The following is a 22,791-nucleotide window of genomic DNA, read 5'->3' on the forward strand; positions in this document are numbered from 1 at the left end:
ACTAGTTATTGATACAAGTTTTATGAAATACTCCACAGAGGCTTGCTATGACATTTATTTTGGTGTTGCTATGGCTCCTCACTGTATGCAGTACTGTGGTATAAGTTTTGCCACATTAAATCAGTTGAGCTGGGTTTGACATGCTGTGTTAAAATTGAGAAGAATTGTTAGCAAGGGAGTAGGGAAAAATGATTCTGTAGTGAATATTTTTCTTGTTGCAGGTTTTAAGTTATGATGTCTCAGTACGTTTCACTTTATCAGCACTATATGGTAGTAGACAAGTCAGTGTTTAGATTTATGGATAAATGTTTTCAGGAATTATTTAAGTTATTAACAGCATTTTCATATGGTATATATGCTAAGTTTCTGGACGCATGGAACTGGTTGCTTTTCCCTAAAAGAGATGTGTCATTTGTCCATAGATACTTGCTGGAATTTTGACTGTCTAAATGGGCCACTGTGTGTCAGATAGAGACGGTGGCCTCTCACCAGTCCAGCTCCACTGAGGTCCCATGATATCCTTCAAATATGTGTGAACTTTAACTGAGAACACTGGCTTGCGGTATGCGGCAACTATGTTATTGTAGCCTAGCGCTCATGCACGATTATCACATACATTTTTGAGCACAGGATTGATAATTTGGAATTTATCCAAACTTTTAAAAAGTATCCTTTCACCTTCTGAGCTAGATTGGAAGAGGTGCAGATCCTGTGTGGATATTCTTATTTTGCCCTGAAACAACTTGCTTTCTCTCAGCCAGTTTCATTGAAATCAGAATAAAACAGTCCTCAAACAGCAAGCTCTACAGTATCTTTTTACAGTAGTTCAGTTAAACCACTTAAAATAAAACTTCTGGTTACATAATTAAAACTCTGCAAGCTGTCCAGGCCTTTCTGTTTTACCCAGCGTTCATCACTGTGGTATGTGGGATCTTTGCTGTCATCCTTTTTGGATCCCTTTAGTGCATTTGTCCCATAAGGTGTTTGCAGGTAGTACGTGGCACAGCAGGTTTGCACAGATTGCCACTCAGCCTGCTTCTCATTGAGTCCAGCATGCTTTGAGATTGTCGATGCAATTATAAGCTAAGTGTGGTATCAGAGAGGATCCAGTCAGCATGATTAATGTGCAAGGCTGGAAATGAGTGGTTGCTGGAAATGGTTCAAACAGCTATGCTGTTTGTTTAATTTGTTCAGTTCTTACCCATATTTAGCGATCTCTGGCTTGATTATAGCACCAGTCTTTTGGCAGACCCTTCTGTTCTTCGTTGCTTTGAGTCACTGTAATTAATAACCATACAACTGCCCTGACTTCCTTTCCTAGCCCTCCCCAGAATTATCTGGTTGTGCCCAAAACGATGGCTCTTTACTTTTCTGTCTTTCTTTTTGGGTAAGAAAGACTCCACTGGGCAGAAAAGGTTAAGTGAACATAGCAGAAAAGCCACAGATTTTTAAGTGACTCAGAAGTCTGAATGTAAGGGTGTTACTCTAGCCACAGAAATGCACCTTAGGAACTTTGGCCCAGGTCAGAGCCGCTCTACTCTCAAACTCAGAGCAGCTTCTGGCCATGCAACAGCCCTTTTCTGATCAGTTTAGGAAAAAGAACAAAGCCTCCTCTTTGTGTTTCTGGCATAGAAGGGATCTCTGAAAATACATTTTTGTTAGGAACTACACCTATGCTTAGAGCATTCAGCTGCAGAGGAGCTGTGTTCCAGACCTCATCTGGTATCATGCATTGCCTTACCACCACCTTCTGCCTTTTATAAACATTTCAGTCCTCTCTTAAATGGTCTGGGGCATTGCTGTATTGATTCCATAGCTGTTGAACCTGCTGTCTTATGTTGTCAACAGTCTCAAGAGTGAACGTTTTAAATTACCTATATTAAACACTGCTGCTACGGCATTGAAGTGATTTACCCTTTGCCCAAGCCTGCTGTTTTTATCTTTCTTCTGGAAGTGTTAGATCAGTTGCCTTTTATTCCATTTTGGGTTTTTGTGTCCTGCCACAGGCAATGCATTCAGAAATTACTGCATAGCTTATTGAACAACTGAACATGATATTGAGGGCAGAGTAGCCATTACACAGACTGCTATTAAGGAAGCAGAAACATCTATTTGAACTATCCAGAGGCCTACTTTTCAGGTGTCCCCTTTGGTACTTCTGTTCTGTGATATCAGCTCTCCTCATTTGACTCCATAGTTCTTAAGAAACACCTCTGAACACTATTTTCATTGTTTGCTCTTACAGGATCATTCAGAAAGGTATCATCTGTATTTTGGCTTTACTTGAACAGCAGGCCATCTAACTCTTGGGGTACTCTCTGCATGCTTTAATTAGAACTCCTTTTTGCAGGACAAAAGCAGAGCTAGATCAAGAAGCTTTGATCAGTGGAAACCTGGCAACTGAAGCTAACCTGATCATTCTCGATATGCAAGAGAACATCATCCAGGTGGGAAATGGCAGAGCTGGCTTGGTACCAATCACTGCTCCCTCAGAAGCCAGTGGAAGCAAGATTCATTTCTCCTTTTGTTACTTAGGCAGGGAAAAATGTTTTAATTAAATACCTTCTGTAAACTTGTATAATACTGAAGGGAAAAAAGAGGAAGAAGAATGAACACAAAGATGAGATTGCTGCCTGCCTTATGCTGTTGACACAAGCCCCTTCTGCTGTAGGGCATTGCACTACTGTGAATGAAAGGGAAATATATCACCTTGTCTTCAGTAGATGTTGTTGAAAGCCATTTCCACTGTCTTACTATGATTATGGAGTTTGAAGAGATTGAGGGAAGAAAAAACCTTCATTTATGCTAGGAACATATCTGACATTACTAACAATTAGGAACTGGACTGCTGGGTGGCCTTTGGTCATACTTGCATGTATGATTCAGTGAGACAAAAGGATTTAACCTTAACTCCCACAGAGTGCTCAGTGCAGGAAAGTATCTGCCACCTACAAGGAAAAGAAAGGAGATACATCCTTCTGAAAAGAGATATCCCCCTCTAGAGCAATGTAATGTGCAGAACTTATTAACTTCTAGGAGTCAGATGCAGTAAAATTTCAGGTCCTTTGGCAACAGTGGAACTGTGATAGCTGACTCTGCTTGGACATGGTCTCCTGGTTTAGGACAGACACACCAAATTCATGGCTATGGGAATACTACTGTTGGAGCAACATGCATATTCGTAGAGAGTGAGAAGAAAACTTCATTCTTGAACACCTGTTAGTAAAAAAGCATTTAACTATTAGACTTTTGTAGTACTGGGCATGATTTTTGCAGGACACCACTCACAGCACATAGTCTCTCCACTATTTGGGCTGTGGCTTTGATCAGAGCATATCAGGATGTCTATTTAGCCTATATGCCCAGGAAATCAGAGCATGAGGAGGCAAGGGGAAGGATGGTTCTTGCCCGCCGCAGGATCTCATCCTGATCCAAGGTACAGGAAAGTTTGGATAGGAGGTGGACAGAGCTTCAAGAGTCACTGCAGAAGCTGGCTGAGCTTAAAAATGCGTTGGAGAGTTGGATATTGAGAAATGTTTGGGACATTGTCCCCTCTGTCTTGCTGATCACTATAAAAGTTTTGAAATTCCTCTGAAGCAGACGTTAACAAATGAAACACTGCAATCTCTAAACTCCTGAATGTGTCTCATGGACAGGAGAGCAGAACTTCAGTTCCTGTGCGCCAGTTCATTGCTGAATTACCTCATGCAGTTACTGTTTTTTTTCTCCTCCATGTGTAGGCAAGCTTTGCAGCAGAGTGCAGAGACAATCTTTTGGGAGGGGTTTTGAAGGTCCTGGTAAATTCTCTTGGCTGTGATCAGAGCACCACTTACCTGACTCATTGCTTTGCTACACTCAGAGCGCTCATTGCTAAGGTATGCTCTTGACATACTGCTGTCTTCATGCTTCCAATCAAGTTATTAGAGCAGCATTTCTAGGGCAGAGCTGTGTGCATTCACTTACCACTTTTCCGTTGGCATTCATTAAATGTGTTTTGCATATGTAAATACAAATGCCTATCTATAGGGATGTTAAGGGACTTCAACAACTGTTGTAAGGTTATTTCATTGACCACACAACACGGTATAACTAAATCTGAATAATCTTGTGGTTTTAGCAATCCACTCTTAAATATAAAAGATTTACTAATAAAAAGGTAAAAAATTCCACCCATTATATTTCAAATACATTCTGATTTTCATTAGGAATCTTAATGTCAGAAATTGCACAGATTCCATAAAGTCAAATTTAAATTATTATGGCGTCAGGACTAGTTTCCAACCCACTGGGCAGCAGAGAAATCAAAGCTAACTCATCAGAGATCAGGAGGATCATTCTAGGTTTCTATTTCTAAGATAGGTTCCAAAATTCTAAGTACATTCTAAAATATTGACAGATTTCATCTTCCTTCTACCTGAAAAGTAAGCCAAGTCCTAATCTCCGAAAACTAAGCCAATTCCTAATCTCTCTTTCATTTCTGTATCACCAATATATTAAAAAAAAAAATCAAAATGTGTATGAGGACAGAATTTGAACAACATTTTTATAATATGGGTCAAAATGAGTTAGGTGCTTCATGAGGACTCTAAAATCTGTTTAAGATTCATTCTCCTACAGAAAAAAAGCAGTTCTGCAAAGGAAAAATTCATAAAATGGTTTTTTCCTAAACTATTCTGAAATGCAAATAACAAACAGGATACTCCTGTCCAATTAATGCCTGTCTGCTGTTAAATACAGATTGACTGACAAAGCCTAATTACAGGGTAAATATCTGAGTAGTTATGAAACTCATAATTATGTTTTCATTGTACTTTATCTTTGAAAGCTAACTTCCAATTACAGTAATGAATTTTGTGAAGCAATCGTTATTCTCATTGAAATAGAACTTCTATTTAAGCTGACTCAATTCTGTATTTTATGAAGCAATCATTCCAATTATTTCTATTACACTGTAGGTATATAGATGTTATTTTACGAATAAAAATTATAGAACCCTGTGCCAGCAGGCTTGTAATATAAATTATACATAAAAGAGTGAGATAATGGAGTGAAGAAATGTTGAGAACTGGGAAATGGCCTACAAATGAGAAATAATATCCCACATTCTGTTCACACACCTTGATCAGTCCTATGTATGTGCATACGGTACTGGTGCCTCTGTGCTGTCTACGATTCCTAGCACAGACATCCTTCCCCTGGATTTATTGTCTGCTGGGTGCATTGTGGGGACAATGTAAAGGAGGGTCTGGCCTGAAAACTGGGCAATGGAAGTCTTGTGGTACACTGTAGGAGGGAGAACATGCTAGAGGGCTGAGGAAGGATAGGGCATTGATGCAAAAAGATAGTAATTGCTCCTAATGCTTAAAGAAGTATTTGCATGTTTCATCAACCATTCTGAAAATATTCTGAAAATAGCAACTCTCCATGCTTCTAAAAATTTTGCAATATTTAATGTTTTCAGGAGCTCCTGGAGCCATGGGACTCTGAGAAATTTTTTTGTTCTTTCTTTCTGCCACTCTTTTTCAAAACACAGAGAATATTTTCAAATCCTTCTTCTCTATAGAAAAACTTTAAAATGGAACCTATACTGTTACAGGAACCAGAGGTCCAAATAAAAAAAAAGTATAAAATGTAGTTTTTGCAAATTTTAGTCTTTGTCTGAATCCTGTGCTTTTTGTGCACTAACTTGATGATGTTTCAATAGCCAGAAATGAGAGTAATTAATGTTTTCTTTTCTGTTGCCCTTAGTTTGGAGATCTCCTGTTTGAAGAGGAGGTCGAACAGTGTGCTGACCTGTGTCAAAGAGTTCTTCATCACTGCAGCAGCAGCATAGATATTACACGGAGTCAAGCCTGTGCTACTCTTTATCTCCTCATGAGATACAGCTTCAGCTCTACCAGTGTAAGATTTTGCGAGCAGCAGTATTTTTTGTGCCACCTTTTTTTGTGATCAATTGAAATGGAAACTGAACTTGTGATAGCAAATGAAATGCATCTGCAGATAAATAGTCATATGTTATGCTGGTTTATACGTTTGAGCCAGAAGAAGTACTAGAAGCATAGGGAGAAAGTAGTTTTGATTATTGTTCATTATTTTGTTTTGGAAAATGTGACTTTTTCTGCAACATCTGTATATGCATCTTCAAATGGAACAGCATTAGGCCTCTGATAGCAAGGACATAAGCAATATTCTTAATTTTGTCACATTTGTGGGTTTTTTTCACTCCTGTGTCAGAACTACTTAAACTTAGACTAGTTCTATTCCAATGCAATTACAACCTCAGTAGAACTACTGTATGTTTGTATTAATGGGAATTTTCACTGGCCTCTTGGTCTCAGGACTAGACTCTGATTCTTACCACACACATAGAGTGAAAATATGTGTTATGCATGTAGGTTCACAATGTCCTAGCATGAAAGGACATGCATTAGAATTTTGGGTAGTATCTGATCTTGCATATCATTTTCTTCCCTAGTTGTTGCTTTAAAAGCCTTGAATATGTAAAAAGCGTTGGCTTTGCAGGAGGAAAATGTGCCTCTGAGACACCTTGATCAGCAAGGCGTAGTGCATCACCAGGTGAAGCCCTCAGAGGCCTTTTGCTTCTCAGACTTGTTTCCAGAAATTTTTCCCAGTCTTGCTTCCTCTTCTCCTCCTCTGTGGGTAGCCTGATCTGCACACCCACTGGTCTGTGCAGAGGGGGAAAGAGGTGCTTCTGACTTCCCTTTGTCTCAAGCAAGCATACATATTCTAAGGTACATTCTTTCCCCAAACTACAAACATCTCAGAATTAGGGAACTTTGGGGTAACCAGGTAAAACAGGATGGGCTTTGATGCACCAGAGGCCATTCATGTGAGCAGTGAGTTTAACACACTCAGCGTGGGCAGGAGAAAATAAGTTTGGTTTATACAGTAGACAGAGATATATGAACTGATACGCATGGTGCAGTGCAGCGCAGCCATCATTCTCTTATGGTTTTGTTTTTTTCTTCTAAAAGAATTTTGCAAGAGTGAAGATGCAGGTGACGATGTCACTAGCCTCTCTGGTTGGCAAATCACCCGAGTTTAATGAGGAATTCCTTCGACGATCCTTGCGAACCATCCTAGCCTATGCAGAGGAAGATGCAGATATGCAGGCAACTCCATTGCCCGTTCAGGTCAAATCTTTTATGACATCTGTGGCTTTTATCAGGAGCTTTCACACAGGAATGTGCTTGGAGCAAGTCCTAGATCTTGATACTCCAGTGAAAATAAGGATGCAGGGGTTATTACATGAGCTTATTTCTAAGACAACAATAAGCGGGGAGGAAGTAGAGAATGTAATTCCATAGAATAAACTCTTAAGAAGTTCCACTGAAATCACATTACAGGAGAATCATCTCTTGGCTTTGTGTACAACTTTCTTCTAGACCCCGGCAGGAACTGTACCCTGTAAGAGTTTCCTCGGATGGAATTTGATTCATTATGTTTTCAGACAAGTAGCATCATGGAAACTTCTCTCCCTTTTTCAATTCATGAGGTGGCAGCAGCAATAATGAAAAACATTTCAGACAACAGCCAGATGCTTTGCTAAAATTCTTAGAGTAACTCAGCTTGTGCTGAAGACTTACAAAAACATCTGCTTTTTTATCAGATCACAGATCAGCTAAAGCTGAACTCCATTAGCACATAGGTTTGATTTTTTTTCATTCAGAAATAAACAGATCAAAGGATTCCAGATAATTTTGATTAATTAAAATGTGTGTATAAGATTTACTATGTCAGCAGTCTTTGCTGCATTGAACAGAGTTGGAAAAACACATCTTTGGAGCAATTCAGCATCGTGAGATTGCTTTGAGTAAGAGGGACTAAAAGAGAGTAACATCACCTGGTGCAGATACTGTTATTTTTCTAGAAAGGAAAAAATAAACATCTGAGAAACGCATGTTGATCTTTGTATTACTGCAGGTAGAGGAGCTGCTGTGTAATCTGAACAGCATCCTGTCAGATACGGTGAAAATGAGGGAATTTCAGGAAGATCCAGAGATGCTCATGGATCTCATGTACAGGTGAATCCATTTAGAATTGCTACTGAGGATATTCTGCAATGAGGTGACCACAAGAACTGTGCATTTTAGGGACAAGCTATGGACAAACCGTCCAGCTATTCTATTTGTGTCCATTCCCACTTTAGCACAGCTGATCTGTCACAGGGGACCCAGGCTGCGGGACTGAGCATGTTGCAGTGGAACCACTGGGAGGTTGGCATAGACTTGGGCAAGCATGGGAGTCAGGGACTTACAAACACTAAAGAGTCTTCGGTTCAGAAGTTCTACTCTCCTCATAGCCCCTGTCTTGCCTACCCCTGCCTAACCATTTCTTTTGCCCTATGCTTAGTGAATCATACAGAATAAAGACAGACATGTCTCCTTCCATTCAACCCAGGTAGAGAATTGTAAAAGTTCTTTCTGTTACTTGAGAAGAAGTGATCATTCACCCCTCCTTTCTGCCCTGTGTTGTTAGAATTGCCAAAGGATACCAAACGTCACCCGACTTGAGGCTGACTTGGCTGCAGAACATGGCAGAGAAGCACACCAAGAGGAAGTGCTACACAGAAGCAGCGATGTGTCTGGTCCATGCTGCAGCACTGGTGGCTGAGTACCTCAGCATGCTTGAAGATCGAAATTATCTCCCAGTGGGAAGTGTCAGCTTTCAGGTAAGAAAAGGCTCCCAAGCTCTGACAGCATAAGGCCAGTTCTAGTGTGTATATGCCGTTTTGTGTTAAGCAGAGAAGAAGTGCATGTATGGGAAGGAAAAGTTACAATGGCAGAGTACTCATCACCACTCTTGGGAGATTGTTCCACTGACTTATGTGTACTGATGAAAACTGGTCCTTCAGTATCTGGCTGTCTCTAGCTTCTATTTCCAGCAGTTGGACACTGTAATATCTTGTTTGTCTTGTTTGCTAAGTAGAACCCCTCTATTATCACATGCCTTTTCCTAAGGCTGTTACTTATCAACTGTGACAGATACATCTTTAAAACTTCTTTTTCATAATCTAGATAATTGGAGCTACTCTGTTCTTTTAGGTATGTTCTCCAATCCTTTGACTGTCCCCCAGTTACTAACCCTTTTGATTCATAATGACACAACTACCATAGCCTATATGCGGTCACATCAAAGTCAAGTGAGAAAGTCCCATAAGTTCTTTAAACCTGGGAAGTATTCCTCACTTTATCTCTCCAAAGACTCCACTGGTTCTTTTGTGTTATCGAGCTCTTTAGCCGGTATTACACTGATCTTTTCCAGAGAATTTTCTTGGGTTTTGTTTTTCACTCTTTTTTTCTACATCACAGATGAAAGTGTAACTCTTGTTGTTAGCGTTAGACATTCTGAAACACAGATTTTTATATGTAGTTTATCAGATTATTCAGTTTTGGTTACCCTTACCTGAATTGACTTTATGTGCAAATTCAGTGATTTTACTGTTTTTTTTCACACGTTATTAAAAATAGAAGTGGTTGTACCCTTAAAATGTCCCCATGTGTTGATGATTCCTCTTTTATCTTTGTTCTCTAAGACCAGTGAAGACCATTGTTCATTTACAGAGTGTTTGCTGCAATGATTATGAATCATTCCAGCTAATTAGTGTAAATGTTTTGCAGAATCAACTCAGATGTTGTGTAGACATCTACTGTTCGGGCATTATTCCCTTTATGAGACTGTAATCTCTTTAAAAGTATTGGGTTTCTATAGTCTGGTGTTGATTCAGATTAATTACAATAAGTTTCATCTTTTCTTTAGTAAAATCTTGTTACCAGTATTTCCACCACATTGTCCTGGATGCAGACTTATAAACCAACCACTATCTGTTCATCTTGTTTACTTTTTAAAAAATGTGGTCCCCAAAGCATATTTCCTCCTATGGAACTTCCCTAGTTTTCTAAAACATATGGCAATTCAGTATTCCTCTATAATCCTGCCTGAATACCTCTTCTAAACTGTTGAGGAGCACATGTTATGGTCCAGGTGATTTTGAAATGGCTAACACTAGTAGTTGTTACGTTCATCATCCCTTGATATAACCATACTACCTGGGGTCTTTTTCCCTTCAGAATAGTAAATTTGACCATGACTGAACCACCTCCACTTGGCATTTTGCCTTGAATTTAGTATGTTGGATGTTAGTATCTGCAATTCCACCTTAGCAGTTAGGTGATGGATTACTGTTATTCTTATATTCCTTCACTCTTAAGGTAGCTGTATATATTCTTTTTACTGGCTAAACTTCTGGCCATGGATTTGTATTTCTGCCTTTTTGCATCCCTTAATAGTTTTGTATGCTTCCTAACTTCTAATTTCCATTCATTACTGCTATTTTCTTCTTTTCTCCATGCTTGTTATAGAATCATAGAATAGTCTGGGTTGGAAGGGACCTTTAAAGGTCAACTAGTCCAACTCCCCAGCAGTAAGCTGGGACATCTTCATCTACATCACATTGCTCAGAGCCTCATCCAACCCAACCTTGAAGATATCCAGGGATGGGGCATCTACCAGTTCTCTAGGCAACCTGTTTCACCACCCTCATTGTGAAAAATTTCTTCCTTAGGTCTAACCTGAATCTGCCCTCTTCGAGTTTAATTACCCCTTGTCCTATCACTATAGGCCCTGCTATAAAGTCTGTCCCCATCTTTCCTATAGGGCCTCTTTAAGTACTGGAAGGCTGCAGTAAGGTCTCCCTGGAGCCTTCTTTTCTCCAGGCTGAACAACTCCGACTCTCTCAGCCTGTCCTCACAGGAGAGGTGTTCCAGCCTTCTGATCATTTTGGTGGCCCTCCTCTGGCCCTGCTCCAACAAGCCTGTGTCTTTCCTGTGCTGAGGGCTCCAGACCTGGATGCAGGACTCAGGTGGGGTCTCTTGAGCAGAGTAGAGGGGCAAAATCCCCTCCCTCAACCTGCTGGCCATGCTGCTTTTGATGCAGCCCAGGATATGGTTGGCCTTCTGGGCTTCGAGTGCACATTGCTGGCTCAGATCCAGCTTTTCATCCATGAGTACCCTCAAGTCCTTCTGGCAGGGCTGCTCTCAATCCTTTCATCCCCCAGCCTGTGCTGATACCGGGGGTTGCCTCGACTTAGGTGCATGACCCTGCACTTGGCCTTGTTGAACCTCATGAGGTTCTCACAGGCCCATTCGTTGAGCTTGTCCAGGTACCTCTGGATGGCATCCTGTCTCTCAGGCATGTCAGCTGCACCGCTCAGCTTGTTATGCAAACTTGCTGAGGGTGCACTCAATCCCACTGTCTCTGTCATTGATGAAGATACTAAATAGTACTTACTGGTCCCAATACAGACCCCTGAGGGACACCACTCATCACCAGTCTCCATCCAGACATTGAGCTGTTGACCAGTACCTCCTGGATGTGGCTGTCCAACCAATTCCTCATCCACCCAACAGTTCACCCATCAAATCCATCTCTTTCCAATTTAGAAAGAAGGATGTTGTGGGGGACCATGTCAAAGGCCTTACAGAAGTCCAGATAGATGACATCCATAGCTCTTCCCTTGTCCACTGATATGGTGACTCCATCATAGAAGGCCACTAGGTTGGTCAGGCAGGACTTGCCCTTGGTGAAGCCATGCTGACTGTCTCAAATTACCTCCCTGTCCTCCATGTGCCTTAGCACATGGAGCATCTGCTCCATGATATTCCCAGGCACAGAGATGAGGCTGAAGGGTCTGTAGTTCCCAGGGTCTGTAGGTCCTCCTTGCTATCTTTTCTAAAAATGGATGCAATGTTACCCTTTTTCTAGTCTCCAGGGACTTCACATGACTGCCAGGACTTTTCAAATACCGTGGAGAGTGTCTTGGCAACTACATCAGCCCATTCCCTCAGGACCCTGGGATGCATCTCATCAGGTCCCATAGACTTGTGCACGTTCAGGTTCCTCAGGTGGTCTTGAACCTGATCTTCTCTTACAGTGGGAGGGACTTTGCTCTTGCAATCCCCATCTTGCAGTACATCCACTTGAGAGGTGTGGGAAGAGGGATTGCCGGTGAAGACGGAGGTAAAGAAGTCATTGAGTACCTCAGCCTTCACCTCATCCATTATTACCAGTTTGCCAGTCTTACTCATTAAGGGAGGTACGCTTTCTTTGACCTTTCTTTTCTGTCTGACATACCTATAGAAGCCTTTCTTATTTTTTGCGTCCCTTGCCAAGTTCAGCTCCAGCCACGCCTTGGCCTTCGTGACCCCATCCCTACACAACTAGGCAGCATCCTTGTACTCATCCCAGAATACCTGTCCTTGCTTCCACTGCCTGTACATTTCCTTCTTGCCCTTTAGTTTGGTCATGAGGTCTCCACTCAGCCATGCTGGTCTCTTGCCTTCTTTTTCTGATTTCTTATACCTGCTGATCAAGAGCTCTTGTGCTCTATGGAAAGCGCCCTTAAAGATCTGACAGCTCTGTTCTGCTCCCTTGTCCCTGAGGGCAATTTCCCAGGGTGTCCTATTGATTAACTCCCTGGAAGTTTGCTTTCCTAAAATTCAGGGTCCTGACTTTACTCTTTGCCCGCCCACTATCCCTCAGGACTGCAAACTCCACCGGATCATGGGTGCATGATCACTGCAGCCCAGGCTGACTCCAATCTTGACGTCACAAATTAACTCACGTGCATTGGTGACCAACAGGTCCAGTATTGCATCCCCTCTGGTAGGGATGTCTATTATCTGGCTTAAGAATTTATCCTCCATGCACTCCAGAAGTCTCCTGGATTGCCTACAGCTTGCCATGCTACTTTTCCAGCAGATGTCAAGGTGGTTGAAGTCCCCCATCAGGATGAGAGCTTGCGAGCATGATGTCTTCTGTAGCTGGAGTAAGAAGGCTTCGTCAGTAGACTCCCCTTGGTCAGGTGGCCTGTGGTAGAAACCAACCATGAGGTTCCCTTTGTTGCCTTGGCCTCTGACTCTTACCCATAAGCTTTCAACCTGCTCATGGCTATTCCTCAGAGACAGCTCTTCACACTCTGTCCATTTCTTGACATACGAGGGCAACACCTTTGCCCTTCCTTCCTTGCCTGTTGAACAGCCTGTAGCCATCAATAGCCACACTCTAGTCATGGGAGCTGTCCCACCAAGTTTCAGTAATGACAACCAGCTTTGTGGCAGCATGGTAGCTTCCAACTCCTCCTGTTTGTTGCCCATGCTGCCTCCATTGGTGTAGAGGCGCTTCAGCTGGACTGTCGGCCATGTCACCGTCTTAGAGGAACCTCCTTTAGATGCTCTGAGGTCTTTCTCTGGTGCAACAGGCTGAGGGTCCTTGCTAGCACCCTGTCTCTCTAACCTTGGTGTGTCATCCCACAGCCATGAGCCTGATATTATCCCCCTCCCGCTTCGAGTCTAGTTTAAAGCCCTGTCAATAAGCCACGCTAGCTTGTGAGGAAAGACCCTCTTCCTGCTTGGAGAAAGGTTGATCCTATCTAATGCCAGCAAGTTACATACTGTCATCATTTAGATACAGGTGAAATAGGTTTTCCCTTCCCCATGTCATCCTGCTCCCAGGCTGCCTTGAATGCTTGTAGTCTCACACACTTGACCCTAATGCAGTTCCTCCTTCCACTGCTCCCAGATTATGCAGATTGCCATGAATGGGTATGTTTCCAGTTATTTTAGAGAATTGAAGTCTAGTCTACAAGGCACTAGGCAAGCAAAAACTTAAAAGCTTAAAAGCAACAAATCAATCTGTCTCATCAAAATGCTTGTGTAAATACATGTTTCCCAAAGGAACAGTTGGTCCATGGGAGAGAGGTAATGAAATACCTTAATGACCAGAAACCCAGTTACACAACTCTTTATCTCACAGCATAATTTTGTATTTCAGTTTGCTCGATAACAATAATTAACTATAATAACACTTTGCATTTTTACAAAGCTTTTCAAGAGAAGAGTTCCCATTCTTTACAAACAGGTTTGTGTTTTGTAGCACCTGTGAAGATCTTGTTCAGATGACCTTGTTAAAAGAGAGAAACACTACTCAGACTGTCTGAGTTTTACCTGGAGTTCTAGATCTCACTCACTGACTCTTCCTGTGTCCATTTCTTCATTTAGCTCAGATATGAAATTAACTAATATTGGTGATAAACATTTAGTTGTGGAATTCAGGATGACAATAATGTGTATAAAAAAAGATTATTCTGGATGAGCAGAAGTGTTATCTCCTTTTTACAGATGAGTAAAATGAGGCAGCAAAGGATTAAATCAGATGATGTAGGTCTTCTGCAGTGACTCTGTTAGTGTCCAGAAAACCGACTGTCAGTGGAGTAACACTTTTCCTCATACTGTGCCAGACAAAACTGCTTCCCTCTGTGCTGTCAGAACTATCCCTCAAAATCCAAACAGGATCACTTCCAGTGAAGTTCCCTTTGAGCTCAATTCGTGTTTACACTAAATCCCCTTTGCAGGTGATTAGACAGTCTTAGAGAGAATATCAATTGCATATGGAGTGACTGTAAAGCCACTTTATACTACCACAGACAAGGACTTAGTTTTAAGATGCAGGCTACCCCAGCCATATATAACATGGTGACAAGGGCTGGGAATCACAGTAAAGCCCCTTGAGTTTACACAGGTGTTTCTTTTCCTTAACAAAAAGTAGGCTTGTGAGGTCCAAAATAATTGCTGATTTTATACTTGGTAATTTGTGTATTGCCTTTATTATATAAGGGATGTATAAAATTCTTCAATGTGAAAGGTAGATCAAGGCAAAAGTTGGGTGGGGCACATTGCAAGAAGTTCATGCAAGCACCGGGAATACGTCATGAAGGCTCTCTCCTACTAGAGTGAATTGACTGTAAAACATGGAAATACATGCCTGACATTAGTTGTGACAGGTTTATAGGCAAAGAAGAGATAATTGGTGTCTGTGACCTTCTTGGTTACTTTCATAAATAAATCACTCCTCTGGACTCTTTTCCCCTTGCTACAAAAAAAAAAGCCACCAAAGGCCACGTGCCATTCTGTGAAAACAGTCCTAATGGCTACTGTACAGAAAGGGAAAACCAGAAATTGAACTGCAGCATGGGTTGTAATGAGTCGCCCTAGGTATGTGCCAGGGAGGCTAACTCTGATTGAAGTCACTATCTTCAATGAGGCTGGTAGGCAAGAAGTGGCATGGGTGTGCTAAAACTTGCTGCAGTTTTCCCTCTAGCTGAAATTCAGACATGTTCTTAACTCCTGTGAAAGCTGTCCTGAGCTTAGTGCTCACCCTTACAGTGGAGCTGATGTGATGTGCAGACAAGGCACTGTGATGGCAGCATGGTTGGAGTAATTTTCACCTGTGGAGAAATAAGTATATCCACAAAACCCAAGGGGGAAAGTCCCATGTTGCCAGTGATGTGTGGTGCCAATTCTTTATCTGAAATCTGATCAATAGGAACAGCTCTCAGTGTCTCTGCCATTTTATAAAGATGACTTTAAGGACTCTGCTAGCTAGCCAGCTGGCATCTATCCTGCACTTAGACAGATTGTCATTGCCAGTTTCTGCTGAAGTGAGCCACTATGACACTAATTTAATTCCTTTTAATTACTAGCAAATCGAAGTTTAGCATTTCTACTGCTGTTGAAAGTTACATATGCTAGTTCCATACTATATGTATACATATTTTAATGTTCATTTACATGTATTTCTAGGTATTATAAAATTTTTAATGTTGACTCTACCCAGTGTCATTTATTCAAAGGCATCCTGAAGAACTGTAGAAATGTTATTCCATGGTCTAGAATCTCAAAGAGTGACTGATACTGTGTACTTTATCTAGCTGTATTTAAATACACAATATGATCAGTAACTTTAACAAGAAAATGAGTAAATTCTGCAGGATCAAGGTATAATATGGCAGAGGCTGAAATGAGAAGCTGCATTCAATTATTGCAATTTTTAGAATCATAGAATCATTAAGGTTGGAAAAGACCGTTAAGATCATCAAGTCCAACCATCAACCCAACACCACCATGCCCACTAAACCGTGTCCTGAAGTGCCATGTCTACACATTTTTGAACACCTCCAGTGATGGTGACTCCACCACTTCCCTCGGCAGCCTGTTCCAATGTTTGACCATTTTGTCAGTAAAATTTTTCCTAATATCCAGTCTAAACCTGCCCTGGTGCAACTTGAGGCCATTTCCTCTCATTCTATTGCTAGTTACTTGGGAGAAGAGACCAATGCTTACCTCACTACAACCTGCTTTCAGATAGTTGTAGAGAGCAACTCCCTCAGCCTCCTCTTCTCCAGACTAAACAACCCCAGTTCCCTCAGCCACTCCTCAGAAGACTTGTGCTCCAGAGCCCTCACCAGCTTCGTTGCCCTTCTCTGGCCATGCTCCAGCAACTCAATGTCCTTCTTGTAGTGAGGGGCCTAAAACTGAACACAGGATTCGAGGTGCAGCCTCACCAGTGCCGAGTACAGGGACACAATCACTTCCCTACTCCTGCTGGCCACACTATTTCTGATACAGGCCAGGATGCTGTTGGCCTTCTTGGCCACCTGGACACACTGCTGGCTCACGTTCAGCCAGCTGTCAACCAGCAGTCCCAGGTCTTTTTCTGCCAGGCAGGTCTCCAGCCACTCCTCCCCAAGCCTGTAGTGTTGCATGGGGTTGTTGTGGCTGAAGTGCAGGACGTGACACTTGGCTGTGTTAAACCTCATACAATTGACCTCAGCCCATCAACCCAGCCTGTCCCAATCCCTCTGCAGAGCCCTCCTACCCTCCAGCAGATCAACACTCCTGCCCAACTTGGTGTCATCTGGAAACTTACTGAGGGAGCACTCGATCCCCTCATCCACATCATCAGTAAAGATATTAAACAAGACTGGCCCCAAAACTGAGCCCTGGGGAACACTGCTTGTGACCGCTTGTGATTTAGAGCAGTATGGTCTATGTCCTACTTCTCCTCTGCTTGCAAAAGTCACATGAACAACTTGAAAGTTCAACTTCTTCAAGCAGGCAGCCCGAGGTCTGTGGTGCAGCTTGGAATTTCCCACCCTGCAGCGCCAGCAGTGGGAAGGGCACATTGGTTGTGACCCCTGTGGCGTGGGAGGTTGAGCTCATTGCAGCTTCATTGAAATCCAGCTATTAGAGAGAGGCCAGTTTGCAACTTACAGGAGCCTTTTAAACCTGAGGCAAGACAGAAAGTTTAGGATTCTTGTAGCAAAACTCCAGATCTGCTATCTGTGGAGATTTATGATGTTACATTCACTTCTAAATGGAATTTAACTGCATATCCCCTGACTGCACTTGTATAATCTCATTCTTCTTCTTGTCATGTAAATATGTTGAAACTGTTTCTGCCTCGATCTTTATGATAGACTATTGATCTAGGTTTCTGATTTCTCTGCACTGATGTATTTTAGAACATTTCGTCCAATGTGCTGGAGGAATCTGCTGTTTCAGATGATGTTTTGTCTCCAGATGAAGATGGTATATGTTCTGGGAGGTATTTCTCAGAAAGTGGCCTGGTAGGTCTGCTGGAACAGGCAGCAGAGCTCTTCAGCACGGTGAGTGAGAGCCAAAATCACCAGGAGATGTCATGGGGCTATCTGGGCCAGATCCATAGCATATTTTCTTGTACATGAGGAAACAAAGTCTTACTGCTAAACCAGGCTGAACAGATCTGCCCCACTGCAAACAGCAAGAGGCAGAGACACATCTTATGGCTAACCCAGCCCTGCCTCAGCCGGGTTGGATAAGCTAGGCTTTTCAGGTAGCCTAGCTCAGCCATATAGATATATGGCTGAGCTAGACTACTAGCTACTAGCTACTAGCTACTACATCTGCTGATGCTGGTGCAGATGACAGGCAGCATCAGCAGAAAGTGATCGTCGCAGGCATGAACGAAGCCTTTCAGTTGGTATATTCATGGGATAGTACATTTAAGAAAAAGATCTTGCTTAAACTATAGGTTGTTCTATACTGTATAGAAAGCATGTGAGAGTTACTCCTGTGCTTTTACACCGTATACAACCACCAGCCTCATAATCTACACTTACCGTGTAAGTTATGATGTTAATACTCAAGTAGCTCATTATATTGCTGTAGCACTAAAGAGGATATATATACAGAGGATAGCATCATTTATTTTTTTTTTGTCCAGATGCAGCTCTGGTTGCCCTGAGCCATACATGCTAAACAAGTCCATTTCCTTCTGCTCACCTCTGTTTCTAACTTTTCTATCTCCTAAGGAGAAACCATGTGCTTTACATGGGAATTTGGGCTTGAGCGCCCAACAGACTGGAGATCCAGCTTAAACCCAATATGCTGTTTGCAGCTCATAACTACCCATTTACTATTACTAGTTTTTAGGGAGCTAAAACAAGCAACATAGCAGATTAAAAGATAAGTCCTATAAATCCCCTTTTCAGCCAGGCCATTAATGGACATCTAGTTTCTTTCCAGAGTGCATGAGGACTCATTTATTTTCTTCTATTTTTTCCCTTTTTTTAATTTCTCCCAAGGGAGGATTGTATGAAACTGTGAACGAGGTGTACAAAATTGTCATCCCCATACTGGAAGCACATCGAGACTTCAGGAAGCTTACCTTGACACACAGCAAGCTACAGAAGGCCTTTGACAGCATTATTAATAAGGTACTCATGAGGCAAGACACAGCTAGCAAGACACATTGCTGGGTTGCGCTGTTTGTTCAAGACTGGTAATAATAAAACTGTTCATGTAAAATAGATCCATTTCCTTTTTTTAACAAAAGCTTCCATCTGCTTTGGCCTACCTACAAAGGGTAGTCTACAGTGAAAAGAGCCTCTGTCTCCTCTGTAGGAAAAAGCAGAGATTAATATAAAACCGGTTTAGAGTTACAGAGAAATAGTTGAACAGGTCAAACTTGGAATAAGAACATTCATGCTTCCACCTGGCCACATCTATTTAAGAAAAATTACTTTATTGTCAATTGCCTACTGTTTTCAGTCATAAAATAGAAGAAATACAAAAGCCTGGCTAAATTCTCAGCACTCATATTACCCCTTTTCTTCTCTTTCTCCAGAAGAATCTTATTGCTGAGTCTAGCCAGTTTCAAATTCTTAGCAATTTTCATTGCAAAATTTTACTTTTGTTAACATGTATCCAGTGGAATTAAAAAATAAGAAGTTATTTTGTTTTGCAAAAGTCACTTCATGTTTAGCCTAAATTTTAAGTTAGATTTCAGTCAAATGTCCCCTCAATTTGTGTGCTTTCCTTCATGAATATGTGCTTCTAATATGTGCATCAGCACTGATGATACATAGAACTGACTCTGAAATACGTGAAAATACAGGATTAGTGGGTTGTCTTATATATCAGTTGGGAAAAAAAGACATCCAAATACTACAATGTTGACATAAAAAAATAAATAATTGTAAATTTCCTCTTTCTTTTATCAATTAGGGTCAAAAGCGAATGTTTGGAACTTACTTCCGTGTTGGTTTCTATGGAACCAAATTCGGGGACTTGGATGAACAGGAATTTGTTTATAAGGAGCCTGCAATTACCAAACTTCCTGAGATTTCTCACAGATTAGAGGTGAAGAAAAAAAGTGTTGTGTTAATATGATCTCCAATGTTATGTTATACTTTTTAATAATCCTACAGAGTTCTAATAGTGTTATTGCTACCTAAAAATCAGTAACAGATTTGTACCATAGGTTATTTCCTTTGTGTATATCCTTTCCCTTGTAACCCTGTAAAAACAGCAAAATGATGAAAGTGATCCATTCTCTTGAGGCCATGTCTCTTATCGGCAGGCTTGTAATACACTGGATGATTTGATTTAAGCAAAAATATTTGCTTTGGTATCTTTTCAGGTTTTTAATGGAACTGCAGTGTTCCCTTCTGATCACTTTACTTTGAGTTCTGATTTTTTGTGAGCAACTCACGCTGATCTTTGTCAGAAGATGCCTTATCCTGGCCAGCTGTGGTTCACGAAGCAGTGTACTGACTGTACAGAGCCCAGAAATTGTCATGGTTACTCATTTCTGCTAGAGGCATATGGGTCATTAGCATTATATTAAGGACTAAAAACACTCTGGAATGATTCTGTTTCCTTTCCAGGGATTTTATGGCCAGTGTTTTGGGGAGGATGCTGTGGAAGTCATTAAGGACTCTGCTCCTGTTGACAAAAGAAAGCTAAAAAAAAGGAAAGCACTACTGACCATGTTGAGTTCATTGTCACAGAAGAGACAGGAAGAGAGGGGGATCCCCTTGAAACTTTTATGCCTAAACATTAAGGCACCAAAAAAAAACCCCAACTTGTCTGTATCTCTGTGTCCTTAAAGCCTCTGTGAAAGGCTTCATTTGGTAGCTTTTCACCGAGTGTGGAAGTTAGAAGTTCTGATCTCTGGTCCCTACCCTGGCTCTGATCCCCAGCGTTAAAGTTATACCCCCACCAGAGGCAAGATTTGTCAGCTCTGAAGAAGAGCAGAATGATTTGCAGCTCTGTGCTCTTCCAGACCATGCTTAGCCAATGTGAACTATGGGTTATTTAACGTATGCCATTCTTTTTACACTTCTTGGGTTGTTAAGTACTGTAATGGTTCTTCCCTCTTTTCTCAGGCATACATACAAATTACTTTTGTGGAGCCATATTTTGATGAGTATGAGATGAAAGACAGGGTAACCTATTTTGAGAAGAACTTCAACCTCTGTCGGTTCATGTACACTACGCCTTTCACCATGGATGGGCGTCCCAGAGGAGAGCTTAGTGAGCAATACAAGCGGAACACCATCCTAACCACAATGCATGCTTTCCCCTACATCAAAACTAGAATCAATGTCATCCAAAAAGAAGAGGTAATTGGGTTTTGAGGACAAACCTAATTTCTCAGGGTCTGAAGGAGACTCTGGTTGGGAAGATTTTCAAATTCTATGCTTGGCAGAAAAAAAGAAGGCTGAATTTCTCAGACATGTTAATCTCATAAATAGGAGTGGCATAGAATGGGTAGGTAAACGCAAGATGGGTATTTACTATGGAGAAGAGATGATAGTGAGTGTATATTATTCTTTTGACCTCCCAGTTGTAATGCTGTGTAGGAGGATGCATGGAGCATTATTTATGGTTGCACTTCTAGCTGAAAAAGTATAGTCAAAGCACTCAGTTGGGCTCAGAGCTGGTTTAGAGACAGGGAAGATTTATGAAAGTAGAAAGTGCAAAAACATTTCAGACATGAAGTCAGTAACTTAGAATAATAATAAATTTATGCAAACAGGGAGTCAGATCCACATCCTACTCTCGCAAAGATGCCAAAGAGCTCTGGATGAGATGCAGCATCTACCAACATGGCATTCAGATTGAACAGTCTTCCTGGGTTTCACAACTACTGCTTTTGGCAAGGGAGAATGATAGTGGCATTGCCAGATTTAGAACAGGTCAACAGCATGCATGATTCAGGTAATGAAGCATCTTTTCTTCCATTTCCATTAGTTTATTTTAACTCCAATTGAAGTTGCTATTGAAGATATGCGGAAAAAAACACAGGAACTAACTGCAGCCACCAACCAAGAACCACCAGATGCCAAAATGCTCCAGATGGTTTTGCAGGGCTCAGTTGGAGCCACTGTAAATCAGGTAAGGGATCCAAATAATCCAGATGAAGAATTTCTGCAGACTTTTCTCATTGTGCTTTCTTTTTCACCCCATCTCTTGCACTGGAAGAAATACATCTAGTGAGACACATTCAGTCATAATGTGACTAAATTAAACTTCATCCCTTGATATTTAGTCATTGTATACTGTCCATTAGGTACGCTTTTGGTGAAACTGCTCGTGGAAGTGCTGTCTTCGTTGTAGTTGCAGAAGCTCACAGAAGCCTTGTGAATGCATCCAAGGATTTTCCATTTCTAGCATTCTGGCCATCTCAGCTATTTTGTTCACTCCAGGTGTATCCTTGGGAAATGGGAATAACAATAATTCTGCCATGAGACCACCACAAACTCAGTTTCACAGAAATTACATTAAGTCAAGACCTGAGTGCCCCAAAAGAAAGTTGAAATACAATAATTAAAACATAAATAAGCCTGCTAACAAAAAAGGGCAATTAAAAAAATCAAAATTAAAGAATGAAGTCATAACAGAGGGAAAATTTGTCATTATACACAATTTCACAGAGCTTGGTTTCTTTGAAAGCCTAAGTGCTCTCAGTTTCTCTAGATTCTTCATCAACCAAAGCCTCTAGTCTGAAGTAACACACTGTTGCAAGCTTTGGAAGAGTAGTCTTTCTGTGCTGGGCTTATTTAACTCCCTTAGGGTCTTGTAATGCCACACATAGGAGCTGTGCTTCCCTCATGTGATGAGGTTTGGCAGTAGAACCATCCCAGCTCTCCTCTGCTGAGTAGAATTTGTCTATTCTCTTTTTTTTTTTTTTCCTTTTTTTTTTCAAGGGGGGCTGGAGGAGAAATAAAAACAGGATAAAATATGATGGGCAAAACCTCTGCTTGCCAAAGGAAAAATCGGAGGGGAAAAAGGAGAACAAAAAAATTCCTGTTATGGTGACTAGGCATAGTTTTCTTTTCTTTCATAATGCCACTCATTAAATAACAAATAGCTCAACCAAACGTGTGGTCTGTTTTCAGTCTAAGCGTTTTTGACATTTTCCTGTGTTATTCCTGTAAGGGACCGCTAGAGGTAGCGCAAGTGTTCCTGGCTGAAATTCCAGCAGACCCCAAACTTTATCGACATCACAACAAGCTGAGGTTGTGCTTCAAAGAGTTTATAATGAGGTCAGTAAAACAAAACTGAAATGCTGAATTGCATCAATAGAGCATATTATTATATAATATTA

At 41.3% G+C, this 22,791-nt stretch overlaps 1 protein-coding gene across 1 annotated transcript in view; it reads left to right on the forward strand.

Moving 5' to 3' along the window:
• DOCK8 (dedicator of cytokinesis 8) overlaps positions 1 to 22,748 on the forward strand; it is a gene marked incomplete at its 5' end in the record, with an annotated part of 47,511 nt that extends 24,763 nt beyond the window's left edge. Inside the window, 13 exons of the mRNA XM_010292669.1 lie at positions 2,351 to 2,447; positions 3,741 to 3,875; positions 5,749 to 5,901; positions 6,996 to 7,154; positions 7,945 to 8,045; positions 8,500 to 8,692; positions 17,381 to 17,524; positions 18,482 to 18,613; positions 19,404 to 19,538; positions 20,066 to 20,155; positions 20,567 to 20,803; positions 21,435 to 21,578; positions 22,623 to 22,748. Coding sequence (XP_010290971.1) covers positions 2,351 to 2,447; positions 3,741 to 3,875; positions 5,749 to 5,901; positions 6,996 to 7,154; positions 7,945 to 8,045; positions 8,500 to 8,692; positions 17,381 to 17,524; positions 18,482 to 18,613; positions 19,404 to 19,538; positions 20,066 to 20,155; positions 20,567 to 20,803; positions 21,435 to 21,578; positions 22,623 to 22,748 — 1,846 coding nt within the window. The remainder of the gene's footprint in view (positions 1 to 2,350; positions 2,448 to 3,740; positions 3,876 to 5,748; positions 5,902 to 6,995; positions 7,155 to 7,944; positions 8,046 to 8,499; positions 8,693 to 17,380; positions 17,525 to 18,481; positions 18,614 to 19,403; positions 19,539 to 20,065; positions 20,156 to 20,566; positions 20,804 to 21,434; positions 21,579 to 22,622) is intronic.
• Positions 22,749 to 22,791: the final 43 nt, after the last annotated feature.

This window comes from Phaethon lepturus, unplaced genomic scaffold (genome assembly GCF_000687285.1).
Source record: "Phaethon lepturus isolate BGI_N335 unplaced genomic scaffold, ASM68728v1 scaffold15838, whole genome shotgun sequence".
Taxonomy (NCBI): domain Eukaryota; kingdom Metazoa; phylum Chordata; class Aves; order Phaethontiformes; family Phaethontidae; genus Phaethon; species Phaethon lepturus.